At 37.1% G+C, this 22,073-nt stretch overlaps 1 protein-coding gene across 2 annotated transcripts in view; it reads right to left on the bottom strand.

Annotated features, from left to right (window-relative positions):
* The window catches only part of Ndst4 (N-deacetylase and N-sulfotransferase 4), a 270,123-nt gene that overhangs the window by 35,178 nt on the left and 212,872 nt on the right, over positions 1–22,073 (bottom strand). For both annotated transcript variants that reach the window (XM_057793295.1, XM_057793296.1), the window contains exon 7: positions 6,636–6,818. In XM_057793295.1, the coding sequence (XP_057649278.1) occupies positions 6,636–6,818 (183 nt within the window). The remainder of the gene's footprint in view (positions 1–6,635; positions 6,819–22,073) is intronic.

Genomic DNA, 22,073 nt, shown 5'->3' with positions numbered 1-22,073 from the left:
AATCAAAACAAACAGTAAGATACTGCCTTATGCATTTAGCAATGTAGATATATTTTAATGTTGAAAAAGAAATTAAATTAAAATTACTGCAGGCAGCTTATGGTTACAGTGCCAGTCTGAAAATCTGCTGCTATGCCCTCACTGGGACAAAGTGATTCGGGGGAGGGGAGGGGGTGTTGGCACATGGACTATATGAAGCAATTTTATTTTTCAGTGAGTAAGATAGGAAGGTAAAAGATTCTCTGAAGCAAAAGGCAAGGCTTAATAACTGAAGGCAATGCTAATGAAATCCCCTCCATCCAAAGAACTAAAACACAGGTTTTGAAAACATCATGCCACCTGCTTCATTTTGAAGGGCATGCTTTCATGGGCAGGAAGATGACTTTTGTTCTCATGAGACCTCATCAGCCCAAACCTGCATTGTCTTTGTGCTTCTGGACATCCGTTTTGTTCCTCAGTTTTCCACCCTTCTCTTCCAGGTCACTGGGGAATTATCAGTTGGGAACTAGTTAGCCTCATGTGGGTCCCATGCCTGTTCAGGTAGCCAGGCTCTGTCTAGACCCTAATGGTGGAAGAGTATTTTCATGAACTGTAAACTCTACCAAGTTTTTTCCTTTCTTTATTTCTCCCCAACTTGCCTCTTGCTGTTCCACCCTCACTGAAGAAGGAGTGATATAAAAACATATTTTGAACTATTACTTTTACCCTCCTAACATGAAAGTGTTGTTTTGTAACTTTTTGCACACATCTGTAAAGATCTGTTACCCAGGCTTCATTGCACAGTGGAATGACTTGCAACTTTCTGTCTTTCACTTCACTTACGCCTAATACAATCCACATACACTGATGAGATATTTTAATAAGATAGGGATGTTTATCCTCAATGCTTCAATCAACAAATCCTTGTGGAGCATCTGGGAAACAGACACCAACTCAGATTCTGACTCTATTTGTACTTTAAGAATCCTCTCTTGGGTTCGGCAAGAGCTCGGTAAAGTCCAGCCTTCCTGAGAGCATTGATCATTAAGAACTCTCTGCACAGAGCTTCTGTGACTCCTGGTGGTCTGGTGGTTTTTCAGAGTTCACTCTTCCATCATTGAATAACAGAGGCATGCAAGTGCCAGCCTATGGGTTAGGGCTGATGGGAAAATGCTTTGGTTCTCTGTGGGACTGGGGTAGATGAGCATTTTAACAATGCTACTGTAAGTACAAGGCATCTTTCATTTATCCAAAACACCGTTGTCATTCTTACTATATTAGACCCATATTTATTAAAGTGAATGATTCATAGAAAAACCCAGAAGGGGTTCATTTATTCTATGGCTTTCCTTTGTTAACAAATGACTATAGTCCCTTTCACATAAAACTCTGTTATTATTTGCATTTTTATGAATATCCTACAGGGAATAAATAACCAACTCAAAAACTCTGGGTCTTTGAACTTTCATGAATCAGTTGATTTATTACATGATTATTCATTCAGTGTAACATTCAAGTTACTAGAACTTTTTTAAAGCATCCACAGGTTTCTTTTTGTAATTAAATAGGGTGCTGAATATAGTTTATGATTTCTTTAGTTCATAAAGTATGAATGTAGTGTAACTTTAATTTTTAAGACGGTCTCTATAAGTTATTTTCACTGACTGCTCCTTAGGATGTATTTCTGTGGTCAGTTTAGTGCATGACAAGAACATATCTGCCAATGATTGATGGGAAATGGAACACTCAAGACTTATGTCATCATTTTCAGCTGTCACAGCCTCTGACAGATGTGGAATCAAAATATTGGTGCTGTACTTCACTAAAAATTAAATAATTAAGATTGGGGAGAATTATTTCCATATTTGAGATACATTCCTGAGAGTATAAAAAACAGTGTGGCTGATAAGTGGAAGGGATGTACGGTATGGATATATTAGCATACAGACAACTTTTCATTGGAAAACTAATTAAGATAACTTAATTGTTGGCATATCTTTAGTTAATAAAAAGTGAAGTCTCCATCATAACTATGTCGACCAGTTCATTAGAAAGGCTGAAACATAGACAGACCAAAGCCTAAAATTATTGTTTTCCTCTTGAAGTGGGGAAATTATTCACTGACAATCCTTTCTTTAGTCTCAGCTATAAACAACCTCAGCCTCTTGCCTTTGAAGGCATATCTGCTCACTGACAGAAGCTCATTCAGAGTCTCCCTCTCTCAGAGACAGATCATTTTCCTAACAGGATGTCTTTCTATTCCTTGTTGTTCTGTAAAAAGGGTTTCTGGAATTATCTCATTAAACCATCTTTCTTTACATCTTTCTTCCGTTTTTCAGTTTGCTGAAACAGCAACTCCAGTGGATTTAGAAGGATCTATAAGGTTGCGATACTCCTCTAAGCTGTATCTATAAAGCTATTTGCTGAACTGTTTGAATGAGGGGAAATGACCAACCCTAAATGTTATCATGCCATGGCCTGGTGGACCAAGATGAATATAAGGTGAAGAAAGAAGCAAGCTCTAATTCCTCTGTCTCCTGGCCCACCGAGCTGTGCACTGCTAGACTCCAGCATGCCTTCACTGCCTCGATGGGCTGCTTTCAACTATGAACAGTGCGATTTATTTTATTGATTGGCTAAGAAGTGATGTTTTTGGACATTTTGTCATTGTGACAAGAAAAACAACTAACAGAGGCTCACAGTCACCATGTAGCTCAGGCTGGACTTGAATTTGTGGTATTTTTATCGTAGCACTCCACAGTACTGAGATCAGAGACATAGAATGCCATTACTGATTCTAAGGTTTCCTTTGTTTTCTCCCTGCTCTCAGAGCGCCTCACTCTTTATCACAGGTGAAAGTCCAAGTTCGCCCAAATTTTCCAGTTTTCCTTAAGGACATCTACCTGTGCCTAGGTTTTCCTCTTTATACACGGAGTAACTCTGTTGCTCTGCCATTCTCTCTCTACACCTCTTTCTTTGTGCATCTGTTGTGGGATTTGAATGTAAGTCTCTTGTACCATTAAGTTCCGTGTGTATGTGTGTATATCAATCAATCTATCTATATATGGCTTACATGTTGTGCAAAATAGACACATGGCTGCAATTATGAATGGTGATGATGCCACCAAATTATAAATAAGCTATAGAGTGGTAAAGATAGTAGAAATATGAAAATGAATTTACAATACTGCTTTTTTAACACAGTAAAGAGCTATTGCAGTATGTAAATCTCATGGTGTTAAAACTTTCCTTTGTTGTGTAACTACTAGAGTTTGCAAATTCCCTATGAAGCCATCATCAGATTCTTCTGGGCTTCAAGACAGAGCCTGTGCTAGAAGGAGTCTTGTCTTTCTAAATGTAAAATCACCAAACTGTATCTGAGCAGGAACAAGAAAGCCTGAATTTAGTCCCAGCTCATCTCTAATAAGTCGAGGGACTTTTTTTTAACTTCTCAAGATTGGATTAAGTGTCCAAAACTTGTTCTGTTGTTACCATCTATAACTCTGTGTCAGCATTCAGTTGTTACTTCAACAGACAAATATTAATAGCAGGGACTGTGCTGTTTTGTGATTTGTTTATAACCCTGATATTCAAATCTCATCATTTCTAAATAGAAACCAATGCTTTGATACCTAGCATCAACCATAGTGCTAGCCACGTGCCGTTAAAACCTGGGATTTGCTTCCCCCCATCTCTCTCTCTAACTCTGGAGACACTGGCAGCAGTCTAGAAGACAGTTCTTTGAGAATTTCTCTGGATACACACAGCAAGCAAGAATCCACTCCGTGCGCAGATTTTTTTGATAGCGAGACACCTGAGTGGCTGAAGGCAGATTGAGGCTGAGCTAACATGACAGCTTGAGAGCTTAAGAGCATCGATTAGAGCATGTGTGAATTTGATCTTTCCACTACCTCCATGTTTGTGGCTTTGGTTCTTGTAATAGGTTTTTTGTTTGTTTGTTTGTGGTGTGTGTATAAGAAGAAAATTATTTTATACACTCAGCAGTGATTATTGTATCAAAACAAGAAGGGATATTGTTTTATCCCTTAAAAGGACCCACGAGTGTAATTTTAAAACTCTTACGAATTAGAGACAAAGATGATGAGGAGCCAATGTGGGAATTCCATTTTTTGTGGGCATGGATATACATCCTGTATTCACCAGCTTTGGAAGAATCCTTTGCCCGTGGGGTATTCTGTAGCTGCTGATTATGCTGCCTATTGGCCGATATTCACATTGCACTTTTTAATTAGGTGACAAAGCAGTCCCACATATAGAGTAGTTGGTGCTAATGAAAATTTACATAAGGAACCAAAGGAATTAAACAGATGTGAAGATTACTATTTTGCACTTTTTCTTTCTATTTGTAGTCATAAAAAAGTGTGAATTGAAATGTAAAGAAAAATAGCAGTTGATTTCCCTCTGCCAGGGAAGAATACTAAATAAGGAGTTATCCTCATAAATATAAAAAAGGTTCCTGAATGTTTCATTTTCATAATCTGTAACAGCAACAAAAATATACTATTTGTCTATCTCAATTCTAAGTCATGAAGAGAAAAGTGTAAAATGTTTACCAGCTATTTCTGGTTTTGCTTACATGTTAAAATGAGGGTAATTTCTATTTCATTGGATTGCTATCATCGATGTGAATAGGAAAGTAAATACAACCATTGGACAGGTAACTCGGAGTCTTACATACTTTGCCATCACTTCCCGAATTTCATTTTGATATTACTTTTAATTGGTAAAGTTTACCCAGTTTTCTGCAATAAGTCAAAGGCTCTCAACATCTCACCCCCCTCCTCCACCCTTGCACAGCGGGGAATGCATACCCATTATCCACATCCACCAATATGCGTATGCACCACAAAACAGATCAATCAATAATTTTTAAAAGGTAAATATCAATATTGATGATAAGCAACCATTATCAGAACACTTTTGTTGTTATTGTTGAAAATTCAAACAATCTGATTAAATACAGCTCAGTGTTTAAGGAAACTATATTTTTCCTAAAAGGCAGATTAGAGCTTGGAGCCACTGAGCTGACTGATCATTTATATGTCAACAATCTAAGATACTTATTAATTTGGGTTGTTTATTTATGTATTATATATTTTGACTGTTATCTTGGTGTGTTTGTGGGACTCCTAACAGTTGAAGTAGACCTGTCTCTGACTCTTTTAAGCTGCTCTTGGGACTCTTTTCCTCATGTTGGATTGCCTTCTCCAGCCTCAATATGAGGTCTTTTGCCTTGTCTTACTATATCTTATTTTGATCTGGTTGGCTGTCATCTCTTGGAGGCCTACTATTTTCTGAAGAGGAAACAGAGAGAGGAGTGGATCTTGAAGAGAGGGGAGGTGGCTGGGGGAGCTGGAGGGATCAAGCTAGGGGAAACTGTGATTGGGATTTGTGTATGAGGCAGGAATCTACTTTCAATTAAAAATCATATGTAGACACAAATATATGTAAATTTGCATGCAAAATAATTGATTTTCCTTATATCAGGCAGTGTACTGTAAGCCCATGTGGTGGATGGCTGCTCATAATTTAACCAAAGAGGACATGATTTGAGGCAACAGTTTATTTTTAAACACAGTAAAAATCATCCGCTGGAAAAGAGAGAAAAATGTAGTATTTTATTCTTCATTGCGTGCTCTAGAGCTAGCTTTGCTGTATAGATGGCAGATCCTCAATGAACATAGGAGGAGAGAATTCCTGGCCATGTAGAAACAGCACTATATGATGTGAACCATGGAATAAAGGGAAGCAAACAGTCTGGAAGACAGGAAATGGGGCCGAGTTTGAAGTTCCATTTTGCAGTAATTTCTCATTAATGATGATGCTACCTCTCCGCCGACCGCTTAGCAGGGGAACATCTGATCTGCTCTCTGCAGCCAGCTCATTGATTGGATGGGTCGATGCAATCTGATGCATAAAGAACTGAGTAAGTGGGAGGCAGTGCTTCCTAGATAGCTGCTAAGAAGAGATAGCTTACATTTGATGCCTTCAAGCTGTGTGGCCTCACATAGAGTCAGATTAGAAGTAAAAGCCATCCTAGAACTGACAAGTCTCTCTTTCATCGATAGGCTGAACATCACTGAAATTAGACTTAGAGAAAAGTGAAATGCACCAAACAGACTCTAAATCCTTATGAACACGGCAAGAGGTTGCTCTTTCCTTTTTTATGTACTCTGTAGTATTGATATATCTTCTAGGGTTTGGAGCAGGATCTTGGGCTACAGAGACTCTCTTTCTGCTTCTGCTTTTAGCCTTCTGAACTGTCCAGTGCTGCTCATCTTACAACTAGCAGGCTAGTACTATCCATATCATATGGAAGTCTGAAATATTTGCTTGGTCAAATCCCTAACATCAAAACACCATCCTTATTGCCAAGTTTCCAAATTAATTAAACAAGCAAGCAAAATAAAACTACAAATCTAAACACTTAAATTTTAAGAGATACAGAAACAATATTGAAGAAAATATGACAATTGGAAAGGGGAATAATTTGTATTAAATATACATTTTAATATGTCCTATCATATTTATCTGATTTATTTAATATGATAATTTTTAATGATTTCCTAACACAAATTAGACAGTAACACATTGCTAATGTTTTTCCTCCCCATTGAGAGGAGATGTAATGTTACCTGCCAAAGAGGGTCTTTCTGCTCTGGGAAGAGCTCAAAATACTTGTGGGCCAGTTGTACTGGAGGCAAAGTCTGCAGTTTCAAGTTGGTCCAGCTATGCACAAAGTTGGCCAAGTTCACAAAGGTGTATAAGCCCAGACGGTCGTTCCCATAGTTAGAGAGATGCGTCATGAAGATGCTGATCTGAAAGAGGAATGAAAACAGCCACTCCATAGCATAAGTTTGTCCTTCCAAAGTGGCAGTAGATGACCCAGGAGACATGTCACCTCACTTCAGAACTTCAGTAAGGGACAGACATATTTTTGGGTGGGAAGCCACGTAACTTTTTTCTAAATTACCACTTTAAATTCCTGTTAAAATTAAGACTGAATTAGAGATTTGGTATGAGTTCATTTCTAACCAGAAGTATAGTGCCCATTTCAATAACAGTTTTGCCCTATTGTGAAGTCAATATCATGAAACCCCAAATCAAATAATTTCGGGAAGACTCAGGAACCAAAACCAAATTGCTTTTAAAGTATAACAACTGTTCCACTTATTTTCTGATGTAGATGCATTCTGATGGAATTAGGTTGGAGTAAACGAGTTTCTTTGTGTTATAATGAGGCTTTTATTTGTTTCTTCACTGAAATAAAGGTTAAAGAAATGATAAGTCTTTGAGGAGATGGGTAAGTAATTGAAACATTGCACATTGTACATATAGAAATGCTGCAGGGTGGCACACTAATATATGCAGTTTTTATGTTTTGATGGATGCATTAAAAATAAATTTAGTTTAAAAACCAGTTTTGCACAGCTATTTTTTGCTTTAGCCAAAAGCTACCATACTCATGAATCTTTTACAACTTTTCAGACCTCATGTGAGCTCTAAAATATTCTGCAACTTCAGTGCTGTTCTTTGTATGCCACAGACAAGGGGAAAGTGACGCAGTTCTTGAGAGACCACACAAAAGTTTTCATGGTGTTAAATATATAACCTACTATGCACTCCATCAGGCATTGCAGTGGCAACTCAAACACTAAACAAAAGGTGAACTGCACAATACTGATCTAAGTTGCAGAGATTATTACGCACGTCTGAAAAAGAATCAATCATTTTCTAACAACAATAACTTATACTTGTTTTTAGTTCTCATATTATTTTCGAACACATGCATTCTAAATTCTAAATAGGTTTTACTGTTAGGTGGGTCTATAAGTATTTCAGAACAACCCACATATTCTAATTATGGCTAATTATGGGCTTTATTAACTTCATTTTATTTTATTTTTTTTTTTTTTTTTTATTTTTTATTTTATTTTATTTTTTTTTTTGGTTTTTCGAGACAGGGTTTCTCTGTGGTTTTGGAGTCTGTCCTGGAACTAGCTCTTGTAGACCAGGCTGGTCTCGAACTCACAGAGATCCGCCTGCCTCTGCCTCCCAAGTGCTGGGATTAAAGGCGTGTGCCACCACCACCCGGCCTTAACTTCATTTTAAAGTAACAGTTCCATAGTGCTGCAAGGAATAGTGTTAGAACACGTATCTGAAATTGAGTGGTAAGCAAATATAGAGTAAAAGCCAAGAATCTGTGGCTAGTGTGTTATATAGATGTTCAGTTTCTCTTTCTTCAGAGATGTTATCACTTGGTGTGATTGTTATTATTTTTTGGGAATAAAGAATAAAATTAGAAACACAGCAATTATTCCAAAAACATTTTCATTGCAGCATCAGTAGGGATAGCAGTCCTCATAATACAAGCCCATTCTTCACAGGATCGAATATTTTCACTGAACAACTATAAATGTCCAGAAAGGAAGTCTTTTATCTTAAAAACCTAAGAGCATTGTCTTGCACTAGGAATATAATAAGTTATATTCTGTCAAGAGATTATAATTTCAAGAATGTGTTTCATAATTTGAAGGACTTTCCACTTTGTAAAAGATGTTATCTTTCTGTCTGTCATACTAGGACACTGAAAAGGTCCCCGAAGACAGTTAATTAAAATTACCTTCCAGGCCTCCCTCACCATCACACAAAATTAAAAAAAAAAAAAAAAGAAAAAAAAAAAAGAAAAGAGAGAGGATGAGAATTTGGCCTCTTGATCTTAGTGCCTCCAAATTATAAAATATCACAAATTATACAGAACTCACCTGTGTTAGGTATGGATCTAAACCTCTCACATATATGAAATCATTAAATCCTTGTCATGCTCTTACAAGGTAGGAAGTTTTGTAAACTTCACAGATGAAGAACTAGAACACAAGAGTAGTTGAGTAATTTGTCTAAGTCTCTTTTGAGGAAAGTGAAGAATAGGAATTGAATTCCCAAACCCAACAGCAAGCTGTGGACCTTCACTTCAGCATTTTTTATGCATTGAATTTAACATCATCACTTAAAAAGGAAGGAAGGAAGGAAGGAAAAAAGGAAGGAAAAGAAGAAAAAAGAAGAGAAGAAAGGAAAAAGAAAAATTTTGTAGAAGATGTTGGGAAAAAAATCCATGTATTATTTTGAGAAATCACATGTTTTTCTTTCTTCTTGAAACAGGATGAAAAAAGATAACTTACTTAACACTTATTTTCAGCACTAGAGATTGAACCCAGGGCCTTAGTTCTGCTACTGATCCATATCCCTAGTCTCCTTTTTATTTATTTATTTATTTTTGTTTTGACACTGGATCCTATTAAGTTTCCTAGATTTGCCTGGGACACACTTTTCTAGGTTGGTTTTCTTTAAATTAATTTATTTTATTTTATGTGTATGGTGTTTTGCCTGCATGTGTGTCTATGTACTGCGCCCATGTCTGGTGCCCATAGATGACAGAAGAGGGTACTGGATTCCATGGAATTGAAGTTACAGATGGTTTTGATACATCATGTGGATGCTGGGGTCCTCTGCAAGAGCAATACGTTCTCTTAACTGTGGAATCATCTCTCCTAAGCTGCCTTTGAATCTGCATTTCTCCTCTCTCAGCCTACTGAGTCCCTGTGATCATAGCCCCACTTTTTTATGAAATCTTAGATGCAAGGTATTTAAGACAATGAACCGAGTATTACATACTAGGAACATATGAAGATAATAGTATTGCTTTCATCATCTTTTCCATTTCTCCTTCTCTGGGGTTATAATCAAAGATTTATACTCTAAAAATCCAAAGAAGGGATATTTACAAGAATATACTTTGCATAGTGACTTTATATAATTTACGTGAAAATTTAAAGTAAATTGCTAAAAAATCAGTTGGCATACTTTTTTTTAACCCTAAATACATTTGATATTATTTGAAAAAGTTTGGGTGTTCATTCCACTGATTTGTTCATTAACCAATCTCTCAGTCTTACACCCTTATCTCAAGTAGAAAGAGAATACTGCCTATTGTGGGAGTTTCCATCTGTAGTCAGCCTTCTTGTAAGTGAGATTATTGTCAATAACAACTGCCATTAAGAAATAAGAAAGTGCAGGTGTTGTCCCTCAGAAAAATTATGTTTTCCCATAACTAAAATCAGTATGAAAATGAGGCCGAGGCCAAACACCCCAAATAAAAACTTAAAACCCTAGAAATCTGCAACCTGCCTCTTTCGCTGTTACTTAAAGATGGAATTTTAAGCACCTATCAGTAGTCTGAGAAAAATACAAATAAAAATCAACTTTGGAACTACGGTAAGGTTTATTTTTCTATCACAGGTAAATGTATATTATCATTTCATTTGGGTATTATGATGGTAATGCCAGAAGACATTTACAACACGCCGGTTCTAAACAGTTTATCGAGGATTTCTGTGGGTCAAGCTTTCATTCTCAGAGGAAGCATAAGACTTAGCCCTGGGGAACTGAAAAACCCAGCGTTTATAAGTAGAGGTGTTCGGTATGCTGTCCTAAGCCAAGGCTGGCCGCTGCATTAAAACATCTCATCGCTGTATGTATAAGCAAGCAGTTAGCCACCCTGGCTGCAGTGACTGTCATAAGGGGCACTGTGTGCACATGCTTTACTGGTTAAGAGCAAATTAGTGCTGGTGTATGGTCAATTGACTGCACTTTAAGAAAAACAGTTTTGCAGGCACAGCTTAGCTGTGCGTATCTGGCCTGCTAAAAGCTACTTTTGTGCAGACGGAGCACTTTAGCTGTAGCATTTCTGGACAAATAGCTTATTTAAGAGGGATAAAATGTTCAGGAAGTGTGGGGAGAAAACAAATTAAGACTGTGGCTAGAGGCCTAAAGAAGGTAAGTCAAGGGCTATGCAAGACGGGCTAACAGCAAATAATGAATTTTCTGACTTACCATATGTTGCTACTGTTCGTTACGTGACAGTGATGTCTCCTCTGCTCATCAGCCCCTTTCATTACTCATTTTGATCCCTATTTCCTTTGTACATACTAAGAATACCTTGGCTTAGTATTTATTACCCACGGGGTTCCTGAGACTGTGTATGACTGAGTCGTCACACACGCACTCTGGACCCTGAAATATTGTAGCATAGAGCTCTGAACTGTCTTAGAAAATTTCTTCATGACAGAGGATACACAATGGGTTATTTTGAGAGTGAGGTTCGAGTGCTGACATCCATTGACCTCTTGGAGCCAGGCTTCCAGAGGTCAGGAGGTCAAGATGGTTGTGTTTCTCTGATTAAGCAGGCCTCTGGCCTGCCTTTATCTTGCCTTAACACTCAAGTCTCCCAGCTCAATTATAACAAAACAAAACAAAACAAAAAAAACAAAAAAAAAACAAATTGAAATACTTCCTTGTCGCCATTGTAGTGATATTAAAGCAAGTTCATAGCCTCTGTTGTAGGCTGATAATTCATTAGGAACTGAAAGCTTTCTTCTGGGCTGATGGCCACATATATAGTATGTATCAGAAACTATTACCCACAGAAGAAATTTATTAGCAATGCCTCTTTTAGTTCCAGGTCTGTGCATGCTTGTAATCCCACTTCTAAAAACTGAGGCAAGAATGCAAGCTCCAAACCATACTGGTCTGCCTAATGAGTCTCCACCTAAAAACAAACAAAAAGAGGTCTTAAAGATTTCAATGTGCCATACGTATATCTTCATAATAGGAAATTGAGTGACTATAATTGAACTCTATTTATAACCTCTGATTGAGTACAAAAGTGATGTTGTGGTAACAAAAATGGGATACTTAGTGACCCCGTATTCCTCGCCAGCCACAGGATCTCACTGGACAACCTTAAGATTGGCCTTGAACTCTTCATCTTCTGGTCTCAGTCTCAGTCTTCTGAATCCTGAGATTATAGATATGCACCATGGCACCTTGTCTAATCGGTTGCTTTTTATAGCATTTCCCTCTGTTTTGTAAAGTTGCTTTTTTCCAAAGTGTAGAAAGAAGAGAAAGGAAGACAATACAACAAAAATTAAACACCCCATCTTATCTACACAGCAAGGCAGCAACATTCTCTGGGTTGATTTAGAATATTTTCTGAGTCAATACCATAAAAGTTCCCACGTTTTTTCAGCATGTATGGCAAATACAGCGTGACTGAAAACTGTGTGATTGTGAATATCAATAGCCAGAAAAAATATGACACAGTCTCATAATTTGGAATTTAGGGCCGCCTTTTATGGAACATGTTTTTAATTAAAATACAATTTAAATATTTGAGTCTTTAGTTATGAGTTTTACACTGACTTTAAAAGTAAACCATCTGAAAAGTACATCTTTCATAGGGAAAAAAAGAATAGGTCTGCAGACAGAGAGACATGAAGTTCGCTTGAGGGAGCTTGTGCTGTGCTCACACAGGATTGCTCAAGATAAGCATTAATTATTAGCAGACAGTTTCTACTTTTGTCCCTGTGGCTCTGACAGCATGCCTTTTTTTTTTTTCAGAATGAGTCCATTGTGTTTAAAAATATGTCCATTAGCTGGTTAAATTATTGATTAGGCTTTTAGTTCTCCTAAGATGGATGGGATGCAGGGAAAGAATTCTGATGTCTTTGGCATTGAACTCATAATTGTCGTAAAAAGCGTAATTTAGATTTTTCTTTTATTCTAAATGTAGGCTGTAACCACACAAAGATAGTTACCATAACGTTATGCCTAGCCCTGCCAATTTGAATGTAATGCTGCCTCATTTAAGCCCAGTGACATGATTGCTGGTCATGATTGCAGGCACTCATACCTCTTTAGTTTGAAGCAATTAATGTATCAGTAAAAGTATGCATCTATAAAATCACCCAAAGTCACGAAAGTTTGCCAAACCCTAGAATTATATCGTTCCATTACTCCACATAAAGATTGCCAGAACCTTGAGGTTCACGACTTAGAATTAATAGTGTGCTTGTCTAAAATGAAACAAACATTGTAATGGTTTGCTACTGTTTTATCTTTTCTTAATGCATTATACTAGAGGACAGTAATGTTAATTTACTAAGAAACTCTACAAAGTGGTTTTATGTTCACTTTTCTTTTGTGTGTCCAATTGTTTGAATAAGAAACTACCCTCTTCTAGAGAGAAGGAAGCAAGAACAAAGAGGCATAGTGGCCTGCCTGAAGTCACAAGGAAAGTGCCAAGCAATCCAGTGAACAAGTCCATTGCACACTTAAAAACTTGTGAGATGGGTAGCTATCATGCCAAATATTCAAACCACATCAAAGTAATTAAACTAAAAACAACAAGAGCTTGTGAGTACAGATTTGGTTTTAACAATATACCAACTGTGAATTTTTTGTACATTTCATTCATACAGAATTTCACTTACATATCTTCAGGAGTGAGGGCAATTAAAGCTTTGATATCTGCATCTGAATGCTCACACACCTTTCGGCTTAGTTCTGGCTCTAAACATTCCAAGATAATAAATACTGAGGTTGAAAGTCTTTATTTCCTGTAATAAGATTTTATATCAGCTGCACCTCAAACTGGCACCAAGGTTATAGAATGGGAAAGCAGTTCTCGTCTCCTAGGCTCCAAGAAACATTGCTATGATTTAGACAAACTTTTCAAGGTAGGTTAGCTGAAAGTGACTCTTTGTAGGAGAAAGGTGACAAGCAGGAAAAGGGCAAAAAGAGAAGGTAGGGAGGTGAGGAAGCCACAGGGAGGGAATAAAGCGAAGGAAAATTTTAGAATCAGATGTGCTGATCGGGGAAAAAAATGGGCTTCTGAAAGTGGCTTTAAATCTCCACTCAGAATTAACTTCAGTTATTGATCTTACCCAGGCTGCTTCCCTTACCAGAGGGGTTTTTGTGTTCCATGTGACTTTCATTGCGGTTTCATATAAGATGTGCAATACCACAACCATTCATATTTAATCACTACTCCTAGCTGATGTTTTAACATTCCATACCCTTGACTCTTCAAAGGAAGTCTCTGCTTGGGTAGGGGAAAACTAAGCATTTTTAATTAGGGACCTATTTAATGAAGAGAATGATGTGTCCATATCATTTTTATTTATATTAATAGTAGAAATCTGAATGTATCCAAAAATGACCTTGCGCCAATGTAATAATCCATTCACATTGTTTTAGTAAGCAGGACCGGGAGGTTAAAGACTTGAATCTGGACCAAAAAGTCTGGCTGTGACACTGGCATTCCGAACCACAGGTTTCCTATTAGTTAAATGAAAACAGTTGCTTAGCTTTCAGGTATATTCTGATACTTAAACAACTGTGGTGTGTCAAAATAATTTATAAATGAAAAACATTGCATGGAAGACATTACAACAAACATGTCCAACTAAAGTACATTTAGAATATAATAATACTCTATGTAGGTGGATTTCTTTCTGAGGTTATAATTGCTGCAGTCAACCACATGGTAAGAAAATACTAAATAGAAACAAATAATTCGTGATTTTTATTTTTATTTATTTATTTATTTTGGTTTTTCGAGACAGGGTTTCTCTGTAGTTTTGGAGCCTGTCCTGGAACTAGCTCTTGTAGACCAGGCTGGTCTCAAACTCACAGAGATCCACCTGCCTCTGCCTCCCGAGTGCTGGGATTAAAGACATGTGCCACTACCACCCAGCAATTCATGATTTTTAAATATTTGTTAAAATGTATTGGTTTTTCGAGACAGGGTTTCTCTGTGCCTTTGGAGCCTGTCCTGGAACTAGCTCTGTAGACCAGGCTGGTCTCAAACTCACAGAGATCCACCTGCCTCTGTCTCCCGAGTGCTGGGATTAAAGGCGTGTGCCACCATCGCCCGGCTATTATTAATTTCTTAATGTGTCTAGTTTACAAATACATTTTTATCGTAGATAAATATTTCCAGAAAGCAATATGTTGTACATGATGTTCCAGGGCTGGTAGAATGTACCTCCAGGGATGAAAGGAAGCTTCTGTTGTAGCCATTGTATCAAACATATCTGAATTATCTGAATTATATTTCAGAGATAGTTGCTTCTGGATCTGCAATTATTTGTGCACATCATGACTTCCGGCACTTAGTATGATTTCTAGTTAAAACAGGAAATATTAAATATTTGTGTACCAGTGTGAAATGGCTAAGTTAGATCCCTAGCACACAAAGCTATTGTTCAGTTCTCGAGGTGTTTGTGAATAAATTCAAGTTCTATCCACCAGACTCACTGGGGATGGGTGTGGTTAAAAATCAATATAGGAGGAGATGGTTAAATGGAACTTCTGTTTCATTTTAAAAAGTACCATGAGTGCATTTTGAAGGCAGATAGGATTCAGAAGTAGCATAATGACCTGGATTCTTGCTTTCTCTTGGGGACTGTAGCATGTATTTGTTTGGTCCTTCATAGTCTGTTCCTGCACTCACACATGAGAGGCGACGTTCTTTGAATAAGAGGACTCTGCTGCTGTCGACCGCTATTGTAGCCTCACTTCTAAAACACAGGAACACGATAGGTATGTGCAACAACAATGTATTGAGTGGATAAATGTCTCCTTGGTAACACACACTTACTTCTTTGCCAGCAGCAAATGTGGAATAACTTAATTGCTTTCCAATTATTCCTCCAACTCTAAGGACATGCGGGAGAAAACAAAACATTTTATCCCACAACCCTGAAAACAGCTGGTATTTAATAGGACAGAATGAATTGCTAAATTACATTTTTATTTGTGTTTTCCATTTCTGTGATCAGACTAAATGCAGCAGAAGTTCCATTCTGCATTTCATTATTTACCAGCCTTCCAGTTTCTCAGTCATAATATTTGGCTAGTGAATTATTAACAAATCAGAACTGTTTTGATTCGGGCCTGACTAGCGTGTAAACACTGATCTTCCTGAATAGAGGAGCTGGGCAGCAGCTTCGTCAAAGCAGCAGTAAACAGGACAGCTGTTCTAACAGAGAGGCTCCTGATGGGTCTCAGCAAGCAGGACCTCTACTTCTCATTCCTCTTCTAAGTTAATAGAGGCTTAAGTCATTAAAAGGCAGCATGTTTGCAACTGAATCACCATGCTATACATTTGTGTTTTGGTTTTCTTTATTAGGCAAATAGGAACTGAGATTTTAGGTGTTAGGGTTTTGAAGAAAGGTCTCTGAGTTTTGCACACTGTAGGACTGCCACTGTTGCTTCCCATCTGAGCTACTGGCATTGCTTGTTTATGTGCTCGTGTGTTTGTTTTTCCCCAAAGATCAAATTTTCCTTCTAACAATAGTACAATGATGCCACATAAAAACCAGCAAAGGGCAAATGTACTAGCCTGGGGATGATGCTTGGTAGTGTAGACACTGGGTGGAGAAAGTGTGCCCATTTGCGATCACTGTAAACTTCTCAAAGGACACAGAATAGAGCTGAGCTGGATTTGGTTAAATAAAACCTCATCTTAATATTTATTTATTAATTAGTGAATTCACAAATATATTTGAAATGCTTATTATGCACCTAACAGTCTGTTAGAATTAGAGATATAATAGTGAGTCAATTGTGTGTGCTATTTGTTTAGAAGAACTTAATAAATGATGGGGATACAGAGAAAATAGCTATCTTGTGATATGCAGTCCTGGGGTCAAACAGTCTGGCAAATGGATTTTGGGGCAGACAAGTATGTAAACTGGGATCCACAGCTATGTGTGAAACTTCAGGTAAGGGCACACATCAGGGAAATAATGGGTGGTTTGGTGCTGGGGTCAGGTGATAGGAGTGAAATCAGACTTCACAGGCAGCTGACAAAGACTATACTTTCTAGTATAGTCTAGACATTAAAGTTGGTAAAACATGACCCAATTAATGCCAAGGAGAGTCACAGGAAGCAGCAAGAGATCATTCATATTGGACCCTAAAAATTCCTAAGTAGTTAGCAAATTCCAGGCACAACAAAGAGCCATAAAAAGGATATAACTAGGGAAAGGACATAAAAATAGATTTTATAAATGAAAATACCATAACTGATTTACGAAAGAGAGGGGAGAATATAGGTTTAGGGAGCTATTGTTGGCAAAAGCTATTATTATTAAAAAGTAATAATGATATCTGTACAGTGAAAGTGGAAAAAGAATCAAAAGATGGTAAGATCTTGAACATCTAGTAGTCTGTGTTTGAATAAAATCTCTGATGATTTTCACTTGATTAGCTTTCTTGGATGAAAGAAAACTCAGGGTTAACGTTGAACTCTTTGGTTTATGTAATGCATGGAGTCTGGAAAAATTTGTAACCATTGTAATAGGAGGGATATTCCCAAGAGAGATCCTTATGCCCTTTGTTTTGACTCTTAACAATTGAGACAATGAACTGCAAAGAATTAAAACTGGCGGAATCCCAGAAAAAGATTCACACACTTATGAGAGTTTTAATCTGTGCAGATTCCTGTGTTTCATTTCATTGGTTTATGGTAATGTCACTCTAGTACAGAAAAGTTAGAAAAAATTTATGGATCTTTCAGGTTTGGTCCAACTGAATATATCAAATTTCCTTTATTAATTTGTCTCCTATTTTTCATTTTTAAAGAAGTGGCAGGTTTGTAAATCTATGGTGGCCTATCCAACCCGTCTTGCCTGGAACTGGAGATAGTAGAGGGCTAAGGGCAAACCTTGGAGTTAACACTGTTGTCACTCAGAGTTCAGGCAAGCTGCTGTAAATGTACACAGACTCAAGTCTGGATGCTGTTTTCCTGCAGTGCCCTGGTCTTATCCAGCTGTTGGTCTATGGGAACCAGGTGTGTGGAATTCCAGGAGCCCCCAAAATCAAGGCTCAACTACCTGTTCCAGTAAGTCAATAAAAGAGAAATAATAAAATACACCAATGAAGTCTCGTCAAGATAGTCACATAGAAAAGAAGAATGCACAAAGTGTTTAGTGATCTCAAACAGTCTTAATTATATTAAAATGAATTTTAAGTTGATAGAATTGAGGTAAGGATAAAGGGATATGCATAATTAAGCAGCGCTAGTAATGTGAATGTGGTTGATCACTGTCTCAGTTCAGGGTCTACAAAGTAGTAGGAGGAGTTCTAAATGATCTCAGTGACTGGGGAGACTCACCATGGTCAAGATGATCACTTCTGCCCTAGGGTTCAGCTTTACCCTCACAGATAACTGCAATCTATAAGGTTAGGGGTTGAGGTGACCTATCCTAGAAGATTTTGTTTGTGCTAAAATCTAAAGTGACTGAACTTTAGCACAGTAACTTATCTCATAGCTTTCAGCCTTAAAAAAGGATGGATTAGGCAGACACCCCTTGAACCATGAGTATGACAATATGCAGGAGTAAGCAGGTGACCCATGGTAAAAGAGAGGCACAAAATGAAGGCAGGGATACCAGGCTTTTAGTTAACTTGTAGACGCAAGTGATGGGTCAATGATTTTTTCCAAAAGCTACCTCCAAATGCCTGCTTCACTAAGTAGCATTGCAAAATACTGACAATTACTTGGACACATTTTAACTCCATAGAACTCTCAAATCTTCTGACTGCTCAAATCTCAGAAGAGCTTGATAAGCGCCAATAATGAGGACACTGATGTGCAGTGCGTTCCTTTCAGAAATGAAGAAAAAGACAAGATGAAAGCCTTCTGGGTGACGTAATTGAGACCAGTACAGACACATATATTCTATCAGTTTTAGATATTATTTACATATCTTCAGATATGTATGTTTCATTTAGATTATGCATAGAAGTCAATAAATTACTGAGTATGAGGAGTGACTTCGGAAGGAGGGAAGATATAGTGCTCTCAAATAAAGGCTATCAGGAAATAATGGGGCAGGAAGAGAAAAATTGGAGTAAGGAAGAGGAAAGGAGGGAGAAGAAGGAATAAGGGGCGTAATTGTAGTGGCATTTGTATTTTATTTTAATAAATAAAACTTGCCTGAAGAGAGTAAAATAGCCCACTGACCAGTCTTACAGACCAAGTAATGTTAACACATAACTTTAATCCCAGTAGCCATACTAGTTTTGCATTGAAGCCAGGTGGTATATGCCTTTAATCCCAACCCTAGAGAGGATTATAAAATGAGAGGGGATAGCTCTCAAACACAGACTCATTCTGAAATTCCTGGAGGCAGGACCAACATTTTTTGGACTGAAGTCGATGTTAAGAGCCAGTAGCTGGCTATTTTGCTTTACAGGTCTTCAGGTTGAATTCCAATTTCTATCCCTGAGATTTTATTAATCGTGTTTCAAATAATAAATAGTCTGATATAAATATATATACACATAAATGTATATATGCTACCTAATATATGTATTAACATTATACATGGGCTACCATATGCTAACAAATAAGGAGCACTGTTTTATTTAAAGATAAAAATTTGGTTGGTAGTGTGGTGTTTTCATAGGTGTGGTCACCACAGACTCTTGTGTTTGAATGCTTGGTCTATAGGAGTGCCACTATTAGGAGGTGTGACCTTGTTGGAGTAGACGTACCCTTGTTGAGACAAAGAGATCCATAGGTACCAGTGCCATTTTCTAACTTTTTAGTTCATGACAAAGTAAAAATAAATCATGAAATCATCAAAAATTGTAAAGGTTCTTAGTATCCACAAATTAGATGATGCAATGAAACTCACTAGATTATGGGAGATTCTTATACAAATAAGAAACAGTTATGCTTTCTGTGACTACGTGGGATCTACTGCCATGCTGAAGGCTTTCCTTTCCCAGGAATATAAGGACAACAGAAAACCAGTGCCAGGTCAGTATCCTTAAGTAGGCTGATACATTTCTTAGAGAATAAGAATGAGAATTCAAGTAATGGTATCTTTGTAGACTTCTGTATCAGATAGCTTTGTTTGGTCTTTTTTTTTCTTACAGACTTCTTGCTTATATAATATGATTTCTGATTTTTGTGGTTTTTCTGGATTTTGTTTGTGCAGGTGTTTCCTGTTCTTTCTCTTTTACGTTTATTTGTTTGTTCCCATTTGTTTGCTTTATTATTTGCCTGTTGGTTTGCTTTAAAGAGAGATAAAGACGGTGTGGAGTTGGGTGTATAGGGAAACCATGACCAGATTGTATTGTATGAAACAAAGTTATTTTTAAAAATCATTCAAATTAAAAACAAGAATATCCAAATCTATGTCAGTTCCTTTGAAAACTCATAGTAAATCCTTTTTTTCTGTATGCTTACCATGAAAATTAGTATACTCCAAATATTAAACATGAATTTTTGGGGATGAGAACATATCATGTGTGTTTGTGGGGTTTGAGTGCATGAGTGTCCACATACATTCTAGGCCAGGGGATAACCTCAAACATCAGTCCTGTGAGCCATTTACCCTGGGTTTTTGTTTGTTTGGTTGGGTTTTTTTGTTTTGTTTTTTTTGTTTTGAGACAGAGTCTCACTGAAGTGGGCTATACAGGTTGGCATGGGAGCCTAATTCTCTCTCCATCACTACAATTACAAATGTGTGCCCCTACACCTGGCCTCTTTCATGGCTTGTAGAGATGCCTGGTTGTCATATGTACATGGCAAGCACTTTATTCACAGGGCTTCTTGTCTCTATACATTATATTTTCAGGTAAAGAAGGAAGTAGAGAAACTAACAGACATGCAACAACTGAGCCTGGAGGACCATAGTGAAAATTGCGCAGGAGAAGATCACAAGATGAACAGAATCAGAACTGGTTTAAGACAATATTTATTTTTACAAATACCCATAAGACTCACTGCAAAGCCTTAGATAGGCAACATAAATTAGCATTTAACTGATGGCATCCAGAAGAGTCTATATGACTGTTTGACACAAAAACAAGCAGGCTTGAAATAATAATAAAAAAAACTAGATATGTTATTACTTGGTATTTTAAAATATTTTAGCATATCTTTTGTTTCTTTGTATCTCATTCTGCTCATTTGTTAAGATAATTTGTGCTCCTTTCTCTCCAGTTGTTCCTAACTGCTTTGATGATGGCAAAACGAGATATTGACATTTTTATCCAATTGTTTGTCTGATTGTTACCTGATTTCTTATTTGAAGCAATGTCCTCCGCCTAGTTCATTTCTTCATTCATTAGTCACACTAGAAGGTTGGGAGACTTCGCTTATGAACTTGTCCACATCTGGTTTCATGGCCTAAGCTGATGACGATGACTGGCCAGGTCTCCTCCTCAAGAAGATGGAAACTTTACTCATACCAGAATGTAATTAAACTTTACTAATGATGAAAACTTCCAGACTGAAATAATAACATCTGGAAAGAGTGGCCTCATCTCCTCCCACTCAGTCATTATGACTCAAGCTTTGATGTCATTGTCTACCTAAGCACAAAAGAAGAGGGCAGTTGGAGGCTAAGATGTTAAAATACTAACACTCACAAAATTACTTCTATAGCTTGGTACTCACTTAACCCATGAGCTAATATAGATGCTGAAGCTAAGTGATTTCTTAGTTTTCAATAAGCTTCAAACAATTTGGTTCATTGAAGTCCAAGTTCTGCCCATAATTAGTTGGATACGGTATTATTACTTTTTAGTTTCTTCTAGGTAATCCACAAATATTTCAAGCACCCACTTTAACTTTTTGATTTTAATGGTTTTATTCTGCTTGCTCATCAATGAGTAACATTTTACCCTGGCCTTATAACTATAATAACCAGATTTCTTCTGTAGAGAACATGGACCTTCCTGGTAGATATTAGATCTGACATTCAGTACTCATTTGAATTTTTTTCTTGTCTATATTTTTGATACTTTGGGAGATAAGACTCACTAGCATATTTATATGTAAGCTTTATTTTTCACATTTTCGTTGTTCTTGATTTCTTTTGTCTTTTAGAGTTATTGTTACCTCCTAGTTTTTTTTTCCATACACTTAATCTTAGTGACAAGTTCATCCACCTGCATTCGAACATCCAAAGTAATAGCATTCTTTCTGAATAACTCCCATGGTGGTATAAAATATGCCCATCTGCATTTTAAAAGCAAATTTCTTGGAGTTTATATCTTAGAAAAGCATATGTTTTTGATGAAAAGTAAAGCTATCCACTTTGCCGCTACATTGGATATTCATAATCCTTTGTTAGGAAAATGTGGATATTCTTTCAAGGTATTTGTGAATAGCTTGTTTCTATTTCATTACATTCTTTTGGTCCTGCTAA

This window comes from Chionomys nivalis, chromosome 18 (assembly GCF_950005125.1).
Source record: "Chionomys nivalis chromosome 18, mChiNiv1.1, whole genome shotgun sequence".
NCBI classification, from domain to species: Eukaryota; Metazoa; Chordata; class Mammalia; order Rodentia; family Cricetidae; genus Chionomys; species Chionomys nivalis.
Note: the sequence above shows the minus strand (reverse complement) of the source record. Positions and strands in the feature narration are given on the sequence as shown.